Genomic DNA, 21,290 nt, shown 5'->3' with positions numbered 1-21,290 from the left:
AGGTAAAGTGGAGGAAGAGACAGTTGAAGTAAAAGATGTGATGAAACAGAGGGGGGGGGGGGGGCTGAGAGATAATAGAGAAAACAGTGATAAGGAAAAGAAACTGGGGACCATTTAAGAGCAAGGAAAAAAAAATGCAAAAATGAAATGTAAGGAAAGTGAGAGTGATATTTTCAGATGAAATCACATGTGTGCTTTGGCATCGGGTAATCCGCTCTCATGCAGTGCAGCAAATGAACCTGACAACACCGGGCTGCCCTTTCCAACTGGATTTTATCACCTGAGTGAAATGGGCGCTTGAATTCACATGAGCCGATGACATCAATCTCTGCTCTGTCAGAGAAAGATCCTGTGCAGGCTTTTTATGTCGTGTTTTTTTTATATTGTTTAGGCATCAAAGTCATGATGCAGGGGGGTGAACTCACTCACCCCTGCACATGTTCACCATGATTGGACTCGCCTCTACAGCCGCCTCTTATTCACTTTTAGGTTATTTCTGCTGTTTGTTTTTGCAAATCTTGCCCACTTTCTTCATATACACCTTATATAACCGCATGGTACATGCATGTGCATAAAATGAGAGAGACAGGTGCACACACAAACACACACACACACACGGGCCAGAAAGCAGAAAGTCAACAAACAAGGGTCACTTTTTAATCATCCCTAGTTTGTTTATTTAGCAGTAGTCAGGTTTTCACTCACAAACCTCACAAACTCCATTGCAAAATTCCACCTTTTAGACCTCGGAGGGAACATTCAAACAGTATTAATTCCTCTTGCTGGGAAAAGGTCTGGCCTTTTCCCGGAGCAATCCATAACATCTGAATATAAAAATAAATACGAAGAGCGGGCGCGCTCAAAAACCCAAAGTGAGGAGGAAAAAAACCGCCCGGGAAGTTTGACAGCAGTGTATGTTTTTCCTCTGTTTCCCCAGTGTCTGGGGCAACATTTATATTTTTATTTTTTTCAGAATAATCGCCCTCAATATGCTAAAGCTCCCAACCACATGTTCTCCTTCTAACTATCTTCTTTTTATTGATTTATTTAAAGAACCTCACCTTTCTATCTCTGTCTTCTCTTAATATTTACCCTTGTTCACTCTCCCTCTCTCTGCTGGACGCCCCCGTGCCGGTTAACTCACCACAAGCCAGAGGGAGGACCGCAAGAATGCTTAAATCAGCATAATTAGGCCTGTGTGTACTTTAAACACACACGTTTCCCCCGAGCCTGGACCTCTGCCACCCGTACAACACTGTGTACGCAGCCACGGCCCGTCTCTTTGAGTCAATAAACACAAACATATCAGCAGTCAGCCTCACACACATTCACACAGCACACACACACACAGATACACACAGTGTACATATACGCAGAGCGTGACATGAAAAATGATGCTTTATTCCTCTCCCACCCTGTCGTACTAAAAGCGACCTCCCTGATACAGCTGCACACCCCCGGCCATAACCACCATCACCACACTGACACAGTTTGACCCTTTACACAGACAAGTACAGTAGGTGGGTTTCATATGCGTGTGCTCGGCACAGGAGAATAAAAAATAAAATAATTCACAAGTTTCTTGAAAAATTTCCATAAGCAAGCCGGTGAAATTGAAGCATGAGCATGCACTCAAACAATGGCCGAGATCTCTGTTGGGTTTGTGGTTTTGTCCCACACACATCTGCATGTGTTTTAGGCTGCAGTGTTGCATTAACAAACAACTGCCTCCCAGTGAATCCAGGGCACTGGGCTGCATATGGGGATTATCAGCAGTCATTACAGACCATTTAATAATAATCACCACCATCAAAAACAAATCAGTCCAAACATGTGACATTCAGATGGCCACTATCACTGGCTGAGAGGATCATATTAGCGAAGATGAGAACTGATTAGACTGTGTTTGGGAATTCGTCTCATTCCAATTACCACAGAGGGATCCACACAACGTGTCAGTGACAGCTTGTTATTGTCTTTACCTGCCTTTTCCAGGGTCAAGGGTCACTCAACTCAACACGATAAAAAAGTATAAGTGAATAAGGCCTGTAGTAAAACCGAAAACTTAAAATACTCGCTGCTTCAGGTGCAGACAGACACTGACACAAGAGAGGTCGGCACTTTGCACTGCAACTCAGCCTCGTCCACATCCAAAACAGCACAAGAAGAAGAGCGTTGATCATGAAAGGCTTGTTAGCTGCTGCGCCTGCGGCCTGATACATTCATTTCAATTTCAAAGATATGCACAAGGAACAAGGAACTCCAGTAGACACTGGTACATGCCACTGGCACTGGAGATACGGCAGGGATGCCACAGACTCTTCATTAAAACAAAACATGAAGTAGATTTGATTTTACATTTGACTTTTTTTTAAACATCGACCTGCCCTTAAAAAACACAAATGCATTTCATAAGGCCTCCGCTTTTCTCTCCTCCTGGCATAGCACTTGAGAGAGTGATCAGAACACCATGCTTGGTCTACTTTGAAAAATATTTTGTCAGCAGCATTTGATCAAAATGGTGTGATACTGTTTATATGTGGGTACACACACATGGAAAACTCGCCACAAAGAGGCCACTCTGTGTCTCTCTCTCTCTCTCTCTCACACACACACACACACACACGCACACACGCACACACGGACACACACATTTCTCTGTTTGTGTGCTCACACAGCTGTGGATCTTGTGCAGGGTTCAACCAAGGTAAAGATATGGTATATTACGCAATGGCTTATAGATTTTTCCACCGCTGGCAGGCTGCCAGTGCTCTCAATGGGAGAGAGTATGTGAGACAGATACACACAAAGTGAGAGAGAGAGAGAGAGAGGGTGGGGGGGGATCAGAGAGCAGCACACTTTGTTCCACAAAGTCTGACTCACTAACTGGATTTACTGGCTGCTTTGCCGGGACTGCAGGCCTCTATGACCAGTAGTTAGACTCCATGTGTTTGTGTGTGTGTATCTGTATAATAACTCCTTAATCATACTCGGAGTAAAGATTGTTGGTGAAGGAGATTGTAGTAGATCTATTTGTTAGATATTGACTGCTGCTGTTAATTAAAAAAATCTCTATCTCTCTCTCACTCACACACACACACACAGATTAAACAGCTCATCATCATCCACAAAGCGGTCCAGTGTCTTTTACACACAGAGCGATCACGACTTTGTTTTTAACCGCCGCCGTTAAAAGAGCCACACTGGAAGTTTCAATGCTTCGCGGTTCTCGGAGCAAACGCATCCGACAAAGCAGAAGACAGTCGTCAGACTCTGCCGTCGTGCTGCGAAATTGCAAATAAGTGCCTCTGACGTGAACAACAACACAAATAAAAGAAAACTCTAACGTGCATGCATGACAGACATTTTGTCGAAAGACCACTTCCAAAATGAGACTTGGAAGAGTCAGCAGGATCACTTCAATCTGTTCTGAATCAGACTCTCGCCCGTCAGGACGATCAATCCGACTGTTTTCTTGATTCGCATATGTTAATGAAACTTGTTTCTCATATCAGTGGCATCCATATTCTCCCGCCTTGGTTTAAGACGGCAGACATACTGTTCACACACAAGGCAGAGAAACGCATTCACAAGGCTGATTTGGCCTAGATCTTGTGCACTGTGGTTTCCCCTACTCCTTTTAATTGGGCTCTTGATGCTCGACATAGGGTGTACTTCCTCTAATTAGCTATATCTATAGCGTATGGGAGTGTATGAATGCATGCATGTGTAAAATCCTCTTTTGAGCAACACCAAACTAACTAAGAGCTTTAATTTCACGCTAGGCTGCATTGTCCCATTCAGTGGGGTAACCCCCACAAAAAGCCTCTGAGAAAATCAAAAAAAAAAAAAAAACAAGAACGAAAAACACACCAAGGGTCTACGGTGGAGGGGGATGGAGAGAGACAGAAAAAGGGGGGGAGACAAACAACAACAACAACTGAAGCTCATCCTCGAACAATACAGATCTCTCACTAACCGTTACTTCTCTATTAAAGGGAGCTAATTGACTAGTTGGAGGGGGTGGAGGAAGAGGAGTATAGGGTGGGGATGAAGGGGAGCCTGTCCCAGGCAGCTGCGAGAAGAGCGCGGCACATTGTAGCGTCTTATCTCCTGATTCCTTCTGGGAAACTCACGTTTCTACTGTCAGGTCATTTCATCACTTGCTGCCAAACTAACATATTTTGACTTTAAATGATGGTGAACTAGGCAGCACAGTGGTAGTTAACACTGGTGCCTCGGGATTGGCTCCCGCAACCCTCAAAAGAGTGGGTAGTTTAATGGACATATGGATGATGGTGAACTGCTGATCCTCAATCCTGAGATGAGACGATGAGGTTGTAACACAGGAGGGACACGCAGTCCAAATGATATGGCCAAAAACATCACAATATATAACAATAAATGAGATTAATGTCAGGTAATTATAGATTCATTTTGGTTCATAGTTAGAATGTGAAGAAGTCCTGTTTTTTAAAAAAAATTTAATGGGCACAAAACAACACGTTAAACACACTTTATTAGTGTTTTTTTGAACCCTGATGCCAACAAATGAAACATTATCAGACACCGAGCACCGCAGTAACAAAATCTCTGCAGCAGTTTTTGCAGAAACTTTTTCTATAATTATGTGACAAAAGCTGGCAAAGGCCAATCTGAGAGAGAGAGAGACGATCCTAGTGTAAGCACAGTGAAGTGATTCCTGAGCCACCTGTCTGTCTGTTTGTCTATCTGTCTCCAACACACGTGTGTGTTCAGTCGGATTTGACGCGAGTGTGCATGTGTGTGTGTGCCATATACTATTTGGGTAAACACAACTATATCACAGACCAACATGAGACCGCTATAGGGGCCGCCTGCTTCTACTGGCCACAGATCAGCCTAAACCTAATCCACACTAGGAGGCAGATGAGGACAGGTGTGAGGCCACATGGATTCACATGGACCAAACAGATATACATGCATATTGGACACGCACGCACACACTATCCAGGGTACAGACACCTATTTCCCTGTTGTGCCAATTGCCTCAGTTAAGCTTGATGAATCCATTTTCTATGGGCAGTCAGGAAGACTGCACAGATAAGGGGGCGACTCTGAGCTACCGCAGTGCTTAGCTTTTATTGCAAATAAAAAATTATTATTTTTTTCTTCTCTTACACACATTGAACGCTTGACAAACATAACGCTCATTGTGTGATTTCGGATGCTTTTTTTTCCGTTCACGTCGTTCACTGTGTGTAGCTGACATGGATACCTTGTGCCTTTTGCCACATCCTTGCACTCCTTCCTCTGTCCCATCTCTTAGTCCCTGCCTATCAGCACTAAACTCCAGGCCAAGCGGAGTAAGGTGGAACTGGTCTGCCTCCAGCAGAAAGGATGAATAAGTAAAAAGGAACACAATGTACCCCGGGTTCTGCCGAGCTGCCTGGCGACCTGGCACAGTTGGCAGACCACTTTCACCCGGCCTTTCGTCCACTACAGCGACCCTATTCTCCTCTGCTTTTGCTTTGCCTACCAACTAACTCAGTGTGAGCAGGATTACTGTGTGTGTGTGTGTGTGTGTGTGTGTGTGTGTGGAGCAAGGAGACATTAGTATGGGTTTGGTATGTTACCAGATCACGCAGGCCCACCTCAGCTTACACTCGCACCACGGCCATCACCGTCCGCTCTCAGTGAAACCAGAACCGAGGGCTGACACAGGAGAGCCATCAACCCAAAACTGGGAGGGAGTAATACACACACACACACAGCTAGGAGAGTGTTTTGTGGTCTTAGGTCTTGAATGTCAAACGAATGGATACTGGTAACTATATGGGCAGAGAAAAGGGAATAAATTGTTTCCTAAACAAGATACATTTCTTCCTTTCTTTCTTTCTTTCTTGCTTTGCATCTGTAGTCCCTGACAGATTAGGGAATAAATGAACAACACAGTCACAGACATGCACATCAGAGATGTCATCAAATCCATATTCTTTGAGCATGAGCGTCACATGTGCTTCCACACACACTTCACTCCTTCATTCATCTCCACCACCAAAGAAACTGACTGTACAGATTATCTTACTGTGCTTTGTGGCATAGCTGCCAATCTGCACGGTTGGGTGATTTCTAGGACTCATTTGATTCCCCCCAAAATCAAAAAACCCACTTTAGAACTACAAATAATGAGGCGAGACACTTATGAGCAAGAGTCGACAAGCAAACACGGCGTTTTGCGCGTGAACTGTGCGGGGAAATGGTTAACCAATCTCCCGCAAAAGAGTGCAACTTCTCTGGGTTTACAAGCGGAGCTTCAGACAGTTGGCAGCGTTTGTGAGACGCGCTGTGCATTAACAGCCCAGCACATCTCCTTTGTATCAGCGAGGCTTCACTGCAGTGTTTGAAATAAACGCTTCCGCAACATACAAGTTTGTTTTAATGAACGACGCCTTCAACGACTTCAAAGACATTTAAAAAAAAGAAGAAAAGAAAATCTATGCAAATACGTTTGCGTCACAGGAATGTGACACTTCCCCGTGATTCACCTGCAGCTGGACATTCCAACAAAGATTGTATCAAGATAAGTAATAATAATGATAATAATAATAATAATGATAATAATACACAACGTGTGTGTTTTCTGGTGCTTTGTGAATTATTTACACGACTAAAATGCGTAGACACGTACTTCAAAATAAAAAGATATCAAACAATCGCAGAATCTAACCACAGATAATTAAAGCAGACGCATGCAGCAAATTAAAGGCGGGTGTTGAAATCAAGTTTTAATTACAGGTGTGACACAGAAAGGGGCACAGTAGGTTGCCTTGTGGTTTTGGAGTGATATATACATATTTGTTTTAATTGCTTTGTATCTTAACACAAACACGAGTGCACTAAAAAAACCAGCTCCGCCTGGTTCCATCAGCAGGAGCGGGAGACGCACGAACAGCAGCCTGAGCAGATCAATATGTATCGCGCATATGGGCAGCACGCGTCCATGCGGCGCTCGTGTGAGAGGATCTGCTGCCAATTAATTTTAATTAATGGAAAGAAAGAGGGAACTCGATGCGGACCTCTGCCTCATACCACCAAGCCTGGAAAATTATCTGCAGCCTATACTAAATATGCAGCAGGGCCACTGTGCTTATATTACAAATCAAACAGATTATTGATTAGAAAGTGTCTCCCTCATTACTTCAAACAGGTCAGCAAAAAAAACTAAAAACATTTTTTTTTTAATATATTTAAATGTTGCACGTTTTATACTGCACCACAAAAAAAACATACATGAAGGATGTGATTTTATTATTTCTTTGCATTTGATCACTTCCTGAGAAAATAGACACATGGCTGCACCGAGAAGGCCTGAAATAACACTGCGTGTAGGCCACGGAGGTCCTGTGTTCTGTTTAAGGGAAAAGGGATGACTATAATTTATCTGCTGCATAATAACTCCAACATGAGCTCAAATACAGTTTGGAACGTGTAGCAGCATATAATAGGTTTACAGCCATGTACAAGACAAACGTTAAATAGTGCGTTGCAGAGAGAATGGAGACAAGCTGTGACCTCCCTGTATCAGTGCGAAATGTAACCACCAGGGCGAAAGCTGAACAGATGTGCATTTGCTGTGCGGAATTATTTCACTTTGCAAATGAATGCGTCATAATTATAAAACGTGTTTTTGTATGAGTCTTGAATAATGTGACACGTTTGACCTCAGATTAAAACACAGAATCAGAGTCTGATAGAAAAAAAACGTAAGAAAAGTTAAATTTCAGCCTCATCTTTAAAAGAAGGAAAATATGCTTCTTTATTTGAAAACTCTGCTTTCTAATTGTGTAATTAGTGGAGCAGAAGCAGGAGAGACGGACACACGGCGGCCTGAAGCTGCAGCAGCTCGCTCCTGTTTAACTCTGCAGTGGCTGCTGGACTAAATAGGCTGTATATGTACATTTGTGCATAATTTAAAAACCTTTGTGTAGGCCTATACATTAAGATCTAAGGCAGGATCAGATGCAGGAAAAAAAAAGGTCATTAATTTGACCTTTAGTTGTCATGAGCTGTTTGAATCTGATTAAATCCGTGGTATATTAAAAACAGAACATGTGAGCAATATTCAGCACATATTTATAATATTAGAACATATGTAGGTAAGAACAGCTGAGTGGTTGAATTATTATCAGTGAGGTTATAATAAACCTACATACATATAAAATACCAAGGGATTTGTACTGATGGAAATATCTTAGTGCCAGGGGTGCGCAGAGCTGAGGCCCCGAAGGTCAAAACTGAGTCTACAACTGTTACACGTCATTGCAAAAAAAAAATAGAGTTGAATATTCAAAATGCACAACTTTATTACAGTCTATAATATAACTGACGTTGATTTTTTTTTTAAGCAAAACATAAAAAGTATAACAGTCACCTCTAACAGAAACATTGACCCAAACGCCCTTTAAAATTACACACCATGTAGGCCTATATATAATATATATTTACAAGTATATCATTTAGTTGATTTCGTGTTGTTCCTTTAAACCCCAACTGTATTTTATCGTTCATCAAACTGTAGCACGCACGCAGCTCGGGCACACGCCCACCATTCCCTCGCTCGCCTTGAAGACGCTTAGAAAAACTTTATCTTTTTTTTTTATTTATTTACAAATACGCCACTGCTGGAATAGAAGAGAAGAGAATAGAAGCGAAGAGGTTAAACCCGTGACCGTGACTGTGGCCTTACGTGTCCACGGTGAACCTAAAAGTCACCGTGGACACCGCGCGTGGCTGCATACCGGCAGACCGCACGTCAGATCCCCCTCCGCCTAAAAACTCCTAACTGTTACTGTACAACTCAGTCCTGTGTGTGCGCGCGTGTATAGAATATGTAACGATTGACCCGATTGTTGCCGCCGGGTGATTGTGAATAGTCGCCAACTGTCCGGGAACGAAGCCCTTCTTTCTTCCCCTCTACTCCGACCTCCTTATGATATAAAATAGATTTGGGAGAAGCGCCATTTTCTCTCCAAACCATGCGCAATGAGACGCACCAGAAAGCCCGCTGGAGGAGTGCCATTAAAAAGGAAGAGGGAGAGAGAGAGAGAGAGAGGGAGAGGGCGAGAGAGGGGGGAGTTGAAGCACTACCGGAGAAAAGAGAGCAGAGCTGAAAAAGAAGAGGTCCGTAAAAAAAAACGCAACAAATGACAAGCAGCAGCGGCAGCAGCGGCAGCGGCAGTACTGTAACCACACACACACACACACACACACTCATACACTCTCACATCGGAGGCGCAAGACACCGGAAAAAAATAAGCATCGACGAGAAGAAGCGTGAAAGCGGCCGCTGTCATTAGCTCACCTGTGTCAGGCAGTAAGGAGAGTACATGGCTGTGTCTAGAGATGAAAATTGGAGTTGTTGTTGATGATAAAGTTGGATGGAGGTTCGCTGCGGTGCCGCATTGCAAAGCCGCTGTGGCTCAGTCCAAGCTGTAACCCCGCCTCACTCACTCACTCACAGTGAAAGCTCCGCACTAACTTTAGGAGAAAGTTTTGCTGCGCTCTCTCTCTCTCTCTCTCTCCCTCCCTCCCTCACTGACTCTGACTCTCGCTCTCTCTCTCCCTCTCCCTCTCTCTCTTCCCGCTTTTCTTGCATACCGACATAAATGTAGCCTCATAAGAAACGAATAATCTATCTAGCTATCTATCTAAGCAATATTTGTTTAATCTTTTCTGGTATATATTTGAAAGAGCTTACATGGAATGTTTAATGTTTTCCAAACAGGCATATGTCATATTTATCTGAGTTGGTTTTTTTTCTCTAATCCAGTCTTTAAAACAGGCACAGCGTAAACATGAATGACTGAGTGTGTGTGTGTGTGTGTGTGTTTTCTTTTGTATGTGTGTGTGTTTTTTTTAACAACACTGATATCCTTTGCTTGGGGAAACTGCAAAAAAAAAAAAAACACTGTGCACAACTGTGAACATGACAGAAACACACTCAGATCTCGCTGTGGTGTGGTTTTTGTCAATGAATCAACCCCAAACACACACACACACACACACAGTAAACTAATTCATGTGTCTTAAATGCAGTAGGCCCTAAATGTGACTTGTTTTGGCCCACTAAATCAAACGTGTGCAGTGCCTAAAAATATTTGATGCCACTGAAACCAATACTTATATTCTATTGTTTATTTATATATCAGTTTACAGAGTAACCCAGAACTGCAAGTTCCCATTCTCCTTGTCCTGTTCTCAATATTTCTGGCAGTGTCTGTGAATGTCTTCAAGGAGGTAAACAAGTCCAAAGTTATTACAGCGAGTTGTAAATTTACTGTGTGTGTGTGTGAGAGAGAGAGACACTGTGTGTCATTTATTCAGCTTTATTCATTCTTCGTCTCCTTTTTAACTATCATTTTCAACAAGTCATATTCTGGTGAAGTGTACGTGCATGTGGGCACAAAAGACACCTGAACTTGAAGTCTCATTGCGACTCCTATTGTGTGCAAGTGATACACTCTGTTTGTAATCTAGCTTGGCTTCATCCTCGCCCGCTGCCTGCTCCTCAGCCTAATCAAACTCATATATGCAGGCAGAGTGCCTGCAATTATATATAAGCCCCTGCCTTGTGCATGTGTGTGAGAGCCTTGTGAGAGTTTTTTTTCTTTTTCGGGATGTGTGTGTGTGTGTACACTTCTGTGTGTGCATATGTAAGAGGGTGTGTGTTTGAGTCTTATAAAATATGTGCACACACATACATGAGATTTTGTGTGTGTGTGTGTGTGAGGGTGCGGTTTCGGGGGGTTGAAGTCACCCCGGCGCTCAGATGCCAAGTTTTTCAGGGGGATATGAAGCTGTGCAGCTTTACGAGACCTCAGCCCATGTAGGACACTTAGATGCTCTCACCACAGACACACGTGCGTATAATGTGTTGTATATACACACATGCGTAGACGCTTGCATATATAGATTGATATTGTGGTTTGAATGTATGTATGTATGTGTGTTGGCGCAGGCCTCTAGAAATAAAATCAAAAACGGGAAAAAAAAAGGAACACATGAAATGAAAAGTGAAAGAAAACCAAGCATATTGAGGTGTAGTCTGTTCCTTTCCCAAAGTGTCTCCTCTTTCCAAACCACACCCCAGCCCGGCACAGACCCAAACCCCAAAGCCTTTGTGTGCTCCTTATGCTTTCCCTCTTTCTCTTTTTGTCTATCGCCTTTTCTGTTTCTCCACGGTTCTTTTTCTCCTTTTTCCATCATCTAATCTGTTACTGTGCGCCCTGTCTTTCCGCTGTTTTAATCACAGACATATAGTCCCTTTTATCTGATATTACCGGTCGTCTTTGTCTCAGGCTTGAGTCCAGCCTGAGACGTCCGTCTCATTATTCGATACATTGGCGCTTGGCTGTGACAAACCACAGGAGTTACAGAAGCTGCCGATGCTCAGGTCTTCTCTCCAAACTCTGCCTTCCCTTCTGACTTGATCACCTACATGAAAGGGCCTTGAACACACGGGGCTCTCGTGGTTTTGTTTGCCATTGGAAAGCACACGAGAAAACCATATGGCGAGTCTAAAGTTAGCATGTCGTGGTCGAGGCACTACCCATATACTCGCTGGTTACCACCGCCTGTGGCTATAGGCCATTAAATATTGAAAGTGATGTAGCATACTGATACCGCCATTAGCATGCTAAATGTGTGAGACAGGTGGTTGGGGCCGTCTTTCAAAAAGGACGGAAAAAATATGTGAGCGGAAAACGTGTGTAATAGTAATCGTTTACTACGCCGTGCAGAGTCAATATTGTTGGAGTAACATGTTTATGTGTGTTCTGGGGGAGAGCGTGCCAGTCAAATGCACAGCGGAGGGAAATGGCTGACTGGCCGCTATGGCTGACAAGCATATCATACACAGTGTGGATCCAAGAGACTCTATGGATCTGTTTGCAATCTCAGTGAGTGTGCGGAGCAATGTGTTGCGCCTGCTGCTTTTTATGTGTTTACATGTGTGCAATAGCTGCTCATATGTTTCACTCTGACCGGGCTGTTTTTCTGCTGTTTTTTGAGTTCAACAAGAGAGAAAACATTTACGTTCATTTTCCCCTGGTCTGATGTTTTCATTCCTTAAATCAAGCGGTAAATGCAACATGTCATATCACAGGTCACAGGCCAAATGAGCTGTTTTACAGGCAGCAGCCCCGTGGTTATCTGTGAACTCAATTGGAATGACGGTGTTTGGACAGAGATATCAAAATGAGCACATGTACGACATGTCACGTGCAGAAAGTGTCCATACGTTTGGCAACGTTTTGTACGAAAGCGCGTCTGCTTTCCGTCCCAAACTTTTGATAAGCACAAAAAAAAAAAAAAAACACATGCGTGTTTTCACAAGGCATTACCGTGTGACAGAAACATCCACTGTATGAGGAAATGCAGTGTGTTTTCCCAGAGCACTGTTGCCACACATAGGCACAGTTGACGGATGAGTTCAGGACATCCATGATGATATGTGTGAGATTGTGCAGGAAATGGATGTAAGAGCATGCCAGAGGCAGAATGTCAACATTCACAAATGTAGATGTGTTTCCTGAACACATTAATCCCAGAACCTCTAATTCAAGATGGTCTGAATGAGCAGAACACAGTGGTTAACATTCACATGGTGAAGTGTGACTGTGTAAAAATGATTCTGCTGCTTTCTTTTGTATTCTCAATGGCCTCTTCCTCCTCCTCCTCATCGGCAGTAAATCTTTACAGAGGCAAGGGGAGATTATTCCTAATGGACTGGGCTTGTTTGTGTGTCCAGGAAATAAATCTTGGGACATCAACACAATCACTAGGACAGATGTAGAGAGCTTGTATGTGTGTGTGTCTGTGTGTTTGCGTTTACCCTGTATGTATCAGACACAAGGAAACATTCAGGCATCCCTGGGCCTCTTGCAGGATCGTCGTTTACCAGGTAGGTGTCAGTGGCCTAAAAGACAGGGAGATGGTTATTTAGTTAGTATTTTATGACCTGAGCATCACATCTGAAGATTTAGACAATTTATTGAAACACAATCAAGACAATCAAGTCCTGAAATCACCTTAAAAACATAGATTTTCAGTGTTATAACCTCATACATGTTTGATTTCTCCGCAGAAAGCACAGCACCTGGAAAGCAGCTCTTGCACTATACATCCACAGCCAGACTGTTTGTAAGTACCAGTGTGTTTGCATTCATGCATGCATGTGTGTGTGTGTGTGTGTGTGTGTTTGTAAGTGTGCATTCAGGGAGCTTCATTTGTATTCTGAGTCAAGCAAGCAGGCAGGCAGGGTTCTGGCAGGGCCCAGAGCTGTGAAATGGGCTCTCCTTGCAGTTCTGCCATTGATTGGATCAACCTATCCCACTCTACTTAGCCAAAGGGAGCCCAAATCCCCCAGCCGCTGTGCTGTTCTGTGAAATCCTATTTCATTTCACAACTTTAACGGATAAAAAAAAAACGTACACACACACACACACACACACGTGCCAATCCAAGACCCCATGCCACATTTATTTAGCCGAACAGGAGCGCGGAGAAAACAGTGTATCGAGCTGTGTGGGAATGTTTAATTGCACACACATATACGGTATCACTCTCCTGAAAATGTAATCACCTGCACGTATAACAAAAAAAAAATGTTCCAAGTCCGTGTGCTCTCTGTCTTGCACACAAACACACACACACACACAATCAGATGCACACCCCAATGCACACGTGCATGCCACTTACACAGACACACAGACACAAACCCCATAATAAGAGCCAGACGTTGGCAGACCACACAGCCCTGAGTTGTGGTGAAAACAAAGGCTATTCATATCCTTCGCAATGAGAGGTCTGTACAGCTAACTCTCTCTCGCTCTCTCCCCCTTCTCTCCCCCTCAGCTTTTTTATTACAGATAATCTGCACTCGCAAACCTTCCATTTCTCTGCAATTATGCGATTTGTAATCATCTTTATTAGTCCATAAACATGTTTTTTGTTGTGTGTTTTTTTAAGTCTCTTTTTATTGTCGAGACCCTTGACTCCTTAAGGGCGCAACACGGCGCCCATTGTTGAGTCTCAAGAATAAGGAGTAAGAGAGGCCTGCTGATAAGACAGCAAAGCATTATGGGGATTGTGTAGCAGAGTTCCTTGGATGCACACACAAAGTTCCACACCAACCAAAATGCAAAGTCTGCCAGGCCACATGTGTCTGACTCGCCAGTGGGTCAGAATCATGGCCAGGATCCACAGCACCTGTGCGGGGATCCTCACAACGGTGACGACCAGTAAGCAGACCACAATGCATCAGGTGCACTGAGGCCTCTGTGATTGGCCGTCCCCGGCCAGAAACAGGATCAGGTGCACGGGCAGACCTCTTGTGATTGGTTGAGCCGGACCCAAAAAGCTGCGGGTGGGAATGGGCTGTTTTCATTGGCTGCCACTGCCCCATTCTGTTGGTGAATGGGTGTCTGAGTGGATGGCACTGGGACAACTGGTTCAGCTGAGAGTCTGAGACAACACATATCTGCTATATATGCATATATATATATATATATCTCATATTTGGGAGGAGTCTCAGTTTTATTCTGACTTCACCCTTTGGAACAATGTGAAAACAAAGCAAATCAACTGCAATCCAACAATACATCATTTGCTCTTATTCCATATTAACCGGCCAACAAAGAGGAATTTAAATGTCCTCTTTTCTGTTGTCAGCCACAGAAACACGTGCTGATGAACCTCCATCCCATTGTGCAACGGTGAATAACATGAAGCTAATGAACAGGCTTCGCTCTGTACCTGCCACTGGGGAGGCCGCACTCACTCGCTTTGTAGTAAATCCCAAAAAAACTCCAGGCCCCCCACATGCTCTCTCCTGCAGCAGTGTATGAATTATATATTGTAGTATATATATAGAACATATGCCCGGCCCATATGGCCAGCCCTGAGCAAAAAAATCTCAAAGCCCTTCTTAATTAACATTTTAGAGGGAAGATTCGAAGGCGGGAGACTGAGTCAGTGACCTATTTGGAGTCCATCATCACACAGTGCAAATGTGTTAATTGAGACAGATTTTCCCACTCCACAAATATGTGGAGTAGAGGATGAGTTTTTTTTTTTTTCCTTATATTTATTATTTCATTTTTTTTTGGCAAAGCCATCGGATCTAAGGTTAGGGATATATGATTCCTTTTAGACAGAATTTCCTGCTGCATCCACTGACAAAAGAAGACACTTCCCTTTCACTCTCTCCCTCCCCGAGCTCACGCAGCCTTTCCTTGGCTCGCTCGGTATCTGTCGCTCTATCTCTCTGGTTATATGTGTTGACGACCATATGGCCAAATTCTTTGGAGGTGAGATCTCCAAAACCTGCTCGCTCGCTCACACACACGTGCACACACACACACACACACACCTCCACAGAGCTTTGTGTATGAAAGGCCCTGATGGTGGAATTTGTTCTCAGATGGCTCGGTTTTAAAGCACATAAATGGCAACGTATCAATGATCCTCCTCTTTATCGTTCTGTCTCTCTGCATCTCCCATTTACACTTGAACAAAGACACACACACACACACACACACACATGTACACACCGATTCACCACCTACACTGAAAAACTTGCTCACACACGTGTAGTTGTCTCCTGGTTCCTAAAAACAGTTTTACTTTGGCTGGCTGCAAATGCATCAACCGCTATCACCCATCATTTAAAAAAAACATGATCATAATCACCACCATTGTGTCCTTAAAGTGTTTTTTTTTAATGATTTATGATTTGGTGGCAGGGAACAACATTGCCAAGTTTAAGGCACAGGATGAAAATGGGGGGAGAGAGAGAGAGAGAGAGAGAGAGGGAGAGAAAAAGAGAGTCCAGCCAACCTGTGTGAGATGGCAACCACTTCAAAGACGCCAGGCCGCACCGGCGATCTGTTCCATGGTGTGTGAGGAGTATATGAAAGGCAGAGATGGCCGCTGTGTGAGTCCCTGCCAAAGCTACCTCAGGGAGAAATGTTGGAAAAATGTGATTTTTCACACAGCTATCTCAGGGGAGCAAAAAAGAAAAATGGAGAGAATAGGAAAGAAGATGATTAAATGAGGGGCTGTGTTTAAAAAAAAAAAAAAAAAAAATGCATGGAAGGATGGCTGAGCAGAGTGGGGCTAATTATTTCACTCCACTTCTGGGTCTGGGTTTTGTTGGGTCAGAAGTGAAGCCAAGACACAGTGCTGAAGATTGCGTTTGGCTTAATTGTGCACTTGCGTTTACCCAAACAGTAAACGGTGGGATCCTGGATTCAGCGTGAGGCACACGGTGTGAACGGGCTCCATTAAAGAGGCGCTAACTGCAGGAGGCAAGGGTGTAAAATCATTTTTACCTGACTCAAGCAAAAAGAAGATTGTTTGTGCACGCATGTGTGAGTGTTTCAAAGCAAAGGTTCTTTTTGTGTACACACACACACACACACACACACACACACACACACAGAGTATCAGCTGCAGTGAACTGAAACTTGTGAACGTCTGAGGAACAGCGGTGAAACTGTGCCACTCCAAACAATAGCTGCGCTCCAATTACATGCATGTAAAATGAAAATAAATAAGGAACAAAAATACACCCGTCCATTCACTACAACTGCCACAGTGAAACAAGTTTGAACAGAGCACACATTGTGTGACACACCCCAAGATTCTCTTGGCCCTACACCTCGCCTGTCAACTACTGATCTCGCTCGACAAGCTCGGCTCAGGATTGTGGTCTTTAGATAATGCCATGCCAACTGTAACACTGAACTTCACTCGCCGCCACACTGCGAGCACAATGTGCAAACCTCGGTTGGTAACTCAACACCGCGCACTGGCACCCCTAAACCCCTCCACCCCCCCCCCCCCCCCACCCCCCAACCCCACTTTTCCTACAAACATCCTTACTACAGCTCATGTCCAACCCACACTCACCCAGTTAAGACCCGACCTCAGTGGCTAAGTGCTGTTAACAATGAGGTTTGGGCTGCTACAATCAGCCCTTTGTGTCACACAAGGACTGATCCATGGGGAGATTTTCTTGTGGTTATATTTCTAATACAGCAGAGTTTAACCACGGAAACCAGGAAGCATAGAGTGACAGTGCAACACACACATTATGACACAGTGAGGGCAATGCATGCAAGCTCCTTTCAAATGTCTCACTTCCAAATTCTCTGAAGTGATACTGTACAACGTGTATTTAATGAAATGTTCCAGGCTCACGCCCATCGCCTCGCTTGGCACCAATAACAGCCCGGGCTTTTATTTGACTGACAGTCACTGCGGTTGGCAGATCCTCTGTGCATCAACCAACGTGCAACCAACTGTGAAATTATAGACCCACAATGAAAACAAAAACCAGGAGGATTGTAATATCACCGTCAATTACGGGAGCATTGTCTGTGGATGTGGATTTTACCTTAAGAAATAGAGGCAGATAATTGAACGGCTGACATCACAAATCACAAGAGCCCTGCAATTTGGCAAATGTGAGCTGCTGCCTGCCTGGTTGTTTAGGTATGACCCAACCAATTATAAAGTTATGTCTCTCTCTCTCTCTCTCTCTCTCCCTCTCACGCATGCACACACACACACACAATTACAAATACATAAATCTTCTTGAATTCTGGTCCTCTGAATCATGATTCAGAGGACCAGAATTCAGGTTTCCAATGACGTTGTGTGATGTCAGAAAAGGTACAGTCAGAGTAAATGTATGAGACTATTATTGTATTCAGCATTATTCTAAAAAAAAATGCATATTGCATAATTATAATTTCTTATTATTGTTATTGACACTTTCACATCACCGTCACCGTCATTAAATGAAAACTTAAGGCCACCTCTGGCAAACCAAATGTGAATAAAGCCTTTAGGTATTATAGGTCACCATTTTAATAAATGTAATGTAATAAATAACTGGATCAGTTTTGTTGATTTGCTTTTGCTTTTTATTGTAAAATGTTGTTTTTTATTGCCAAACTTGCTTGATGTTGATCTAAAAGTACAACCAAGCACCATTTGAGTCTGTATTTTTTTTTTTTAGAGTCCATTATTTCTAATACATCAAGTTTCACCTGTGTGTAACAATATTATTCCACACTTTCAGCTGCGTTTAAAGGCCTGCGTTATATCTGATTATTATCTAACTAATCAACTGTGTGCTGTTGTTTTTTTTGAAACGATATACAAAAAGTGTTGTGATCTCTGTGGTTGATTATGAGCCAAAAGAAATAAATACAGATGTAGGTTTTTAAAAAGCTCTGAAGACAGAGACATGTACAGAGAAACAGAGAAATGTTTTTAAGTTGCACCTTGTGTTAAATATAATAATAATAATAATAATAATAATAATAAATAATATTATCATCGATAATAAAAGATCATCAGTGGTTCTTTCTTATGTTTGCAGGTGAATATTAACACTATAGTCGCGCTCAGTGCTTGTTCTCGGGCCCCAGGACGGTGTGTGTGTGTGTGTGTGTGTGTGTGTCCTTTCACCTCCTCCCCCTCCCCCTGCAAGTGTCGTCAACTACGCACATGAAGTTCCCATTGAAAAAAAAAAACAAAAAACAAAAAACAAAAAAACAACAGGAGCCGCTTCAGACAGATTTGCAAGATGCTGAGACTGAATCGTCCCGATAATGTCATTAATAAGCAGTTTATATTGCGCAGGACTTTCTGATCATATCAGTGTGTGTGGACGCGTGTGTTGTGTTTGATGTGCAGCGCGAAAAAATCAGGATCCAATTAGTCAGTGGGGTCAGCAGGGGTCACACAAACACACACACACACACACACACATGCCTTCAGCATCATGCATTGATTTAATTCAGATTGTGTTGTGGATATTATGTCATAAATGCAATTATGATATCGTTATTGGACTAAGAATAAGAATACGAATAAGCCATTTGGGTGACTTAGTGCACAAACACTATGTCAACAAAATACAACGAGATTTTGTGCTCATTGTCCCATGTTTTGGACAAACATGGGACAATGAGCATGTTGAATTGTTTAATCATCCTCACACACACACACACACACACACACACTCATACACACAAAGTTGTGATCTTATGCACATAAATGGAAGAAAGCCTAACATAAAGTACAGGGTTAAAGTGGTTAAACACTTTATTTTCAGTCACATAAAGTACTTGAGCCTATGGAACCAACAGAGGGAAACTATATTGAGTTACACAGCACGTACCATTATAGAGTGGGGAGATCTGCCAACCCTCTCAATGCCCCATTTTCCTTTAAACGTTCGGCTTCCAAAAAAAGTGAGAAAAAAGAGAGCGAGGGCTGAGGGAGGAAGACTTTGTCTCGTCGCTGTTGCCGGAAGAAAAAAAAAGAAAAAGGACCTTTAAACAAGTCGGCCTTAGGCCCAGATAGAAAAAAAAACAGGCTCTTTCAAAAAAGTGGGTCCACTCTGCGACAGATAGGAGGAAAGGACAGCAGCTCCGCGTCCTGCCCTTTACGACTGTTGTTTGTCCTCAGATGCGTCCATGTCCAGCGGGGAGAAGTCACACAGACAGACAGACGTCTACGTCAAAGTCCCGAGGTGCGTGTTTCAGCGGCTAAACTTGTCCAGCAGCGCCGAAAATATTATTAGCAACACGATCACATGAATGGACGGCAGGGCGGTGATGCAATGTAAGTTTTCTTTTTCATTTATTCTTATTGTTTCCGCCTCTGCAGCCGTTTGCAGTCAAACAGCTCCTGTCTCCAAAACGTGTCCAAAAGCGGCTGTGTCCTGCGCCGCGCGTCCGATCTGTTTTACCCTCGTATCTCTCGCTCTCTCTCTCTCTCTCTCTCCCTCTCTCTCTTTCTGCTCTCTCTCCTCTCGCTTGCTCCAAACAAACACACACACACGCACACACACTCACACACGTCGTGCACACACAAACGGGGGGACACCCTGAGTCCCTCAGCGCCGCCGCCGCCGCCGCCGCCTCCTTCTCAACGCTGACGAGATGAAAGAGCAGCTTGCGTTTTCTTGCGCTTCTTCAAATCGCCGCAGAAAGCCCTCGCTGACAGAATGCCTGTGCAGCGCGGGACTCGCTCAGCCTCCGTGCGTAAAATGGAAGCTCTATCTCCGTGCGCTCCGACAGCGATGACACACTGCCCGCACTTCCCTCCCCAAAATATCTGTCACCAAACAGCTCACCTCACCAGCGCGCGCGTGTGAGTGTGAGAGAGTGAGTGTGTGTCCTGTTCACACTCAAACAGGGGAAATTAGGGCAGTTGTTTGCGGCGGTGAAGGTTGGGGGGGCCCCCGGTGCTTCTGCTGAATTATTAGGTAAATTATTAATAAAGCGAACGGTGCGCAGTCTGTCGCGGAGAGCGCGCAGCGGCCAGAAGAGCAGCTGCGGCTTTAGGGGCATTAGGAGGAGCAGGGGCTAAATCACGGATGACGGGGATTATAGGGCTGCCCTGTGGCTCCGTGTTACTCACCGCCCGCGTCCACTCCAGGTTCCACAGTGACACACTGCACCGAGAACACGCTGCGTGGCTGCGACCCGAAGTTTGCTCCGAGTTTGGAAAACAGGGAAAACCTGCAGCATAAACTCCAAAAGATCAACGAGTTCATTCATTCAATCATGGGGAATTAATCATTTAGAATTCAAATTCAGGATAATACAAATGTGTTTGACAAGTTCAGGGGATTTTATTTATGGAGGTGTGTGTGTGTGTGTGTGTGTGTGTGCACAATGTTATTTTGTTTGTGATTTCTGCAAAGTCTTTTTTTTTAAAACAACACTTCATGAATCTCCCAAACAGAATGACGCAGTGAAGCAACAGGGTTTAATAACAGACTGAGATGTCACACAGAGGATCTGACAGTGCGGGGAAATAACTCCAAAAACCACATGCAAATATAGAATAATACCCTTTTAAGTGCTAATTGGTTTAGGGAGTAGATTTAGGCTGAAGCAGCAGCAGCAGCAGCAGCAGCAGCCAGGAGGAACACATGTAGTCTGATTATTAAGGCAAATTCTAAATTGTAGTGTTTGAGAATAAAGAAAGAGTTATTAGTGACGTAATTGGATCTGTGGCGTTCATGTCACGGAGACGATATTTAAAAAGCAGACAAAATAATGTATGCAAACAAGTTTTAAGACACACGTGACAGGGAATAAAATCCTCTAAGATGTAAATGTAAAAAAGTTTTACAATCACCACTTCAAATGTTGCTCATTTGTTTTGAGTAAAGATGACAGGATTAATAATTTATTAGTTGGTGCGTGTGAATGTTCCCC

The 21,290-nt window shown here is 43.6% G+C and overlaps 1 protein-coding gene across 10 annotated transcripts in view; it reads right to left on the bottom strand.

Moving 5' to 3' along the window:
• Positions 1–20,126, bottom strand: part of LOC131466456 (nuclear factor 1 X-type-like) — a 102,321-nt gene extending 82,195 nt beyond the window's left edge. For 2 of the 10 annotated variants that reach the window (XM_058639688.1, XM_058639692.1), the window contains exons 1-2: positions 19,238–20,125; positions 12,875–12,958 (exon numbers count right to left, since the gene is read on the bottom strand). In XM_058639688.1, coding sequence (XP_058495671.1) covers positions 12,875–12,958; positions 19,238–19,240 — 87 coding nt within the window. In that variant the 5' untranslated portion in view covers positions 19,241–20,125. Of the gene's footprint in view, positions 1–9,343; positions 9,504–12,874; positions 12,959–19,237 lie in introns of those variants that run through there. The other 8 variants (XM_058639685.1, XM_058639686.1, XM_058639694.1 and 5 more) reach the window with 6 other exon arrangements.
• Between the last annotated feature and the right edge of the window lie 1,164 nt (positions 20,127–21,290).

The sequence above is a fragment of the Solea solea genome, chromosome 10 (genome assembly GCF_958295425.1).
Source record: "Solea solea chromosome 10, fSolSol10.1, whole genome shotgun sequence".
Classification (NCBI taxonomy): domain Eukaryota; kingdom Metazoa; phylum Chordata; class Actinopteri; order Pleuronectiformes; family Soleidae; genus Solea; species Solea solea.
This window is presented reverse-complemented; position numbering and strand designations above follow the sequence as displayed.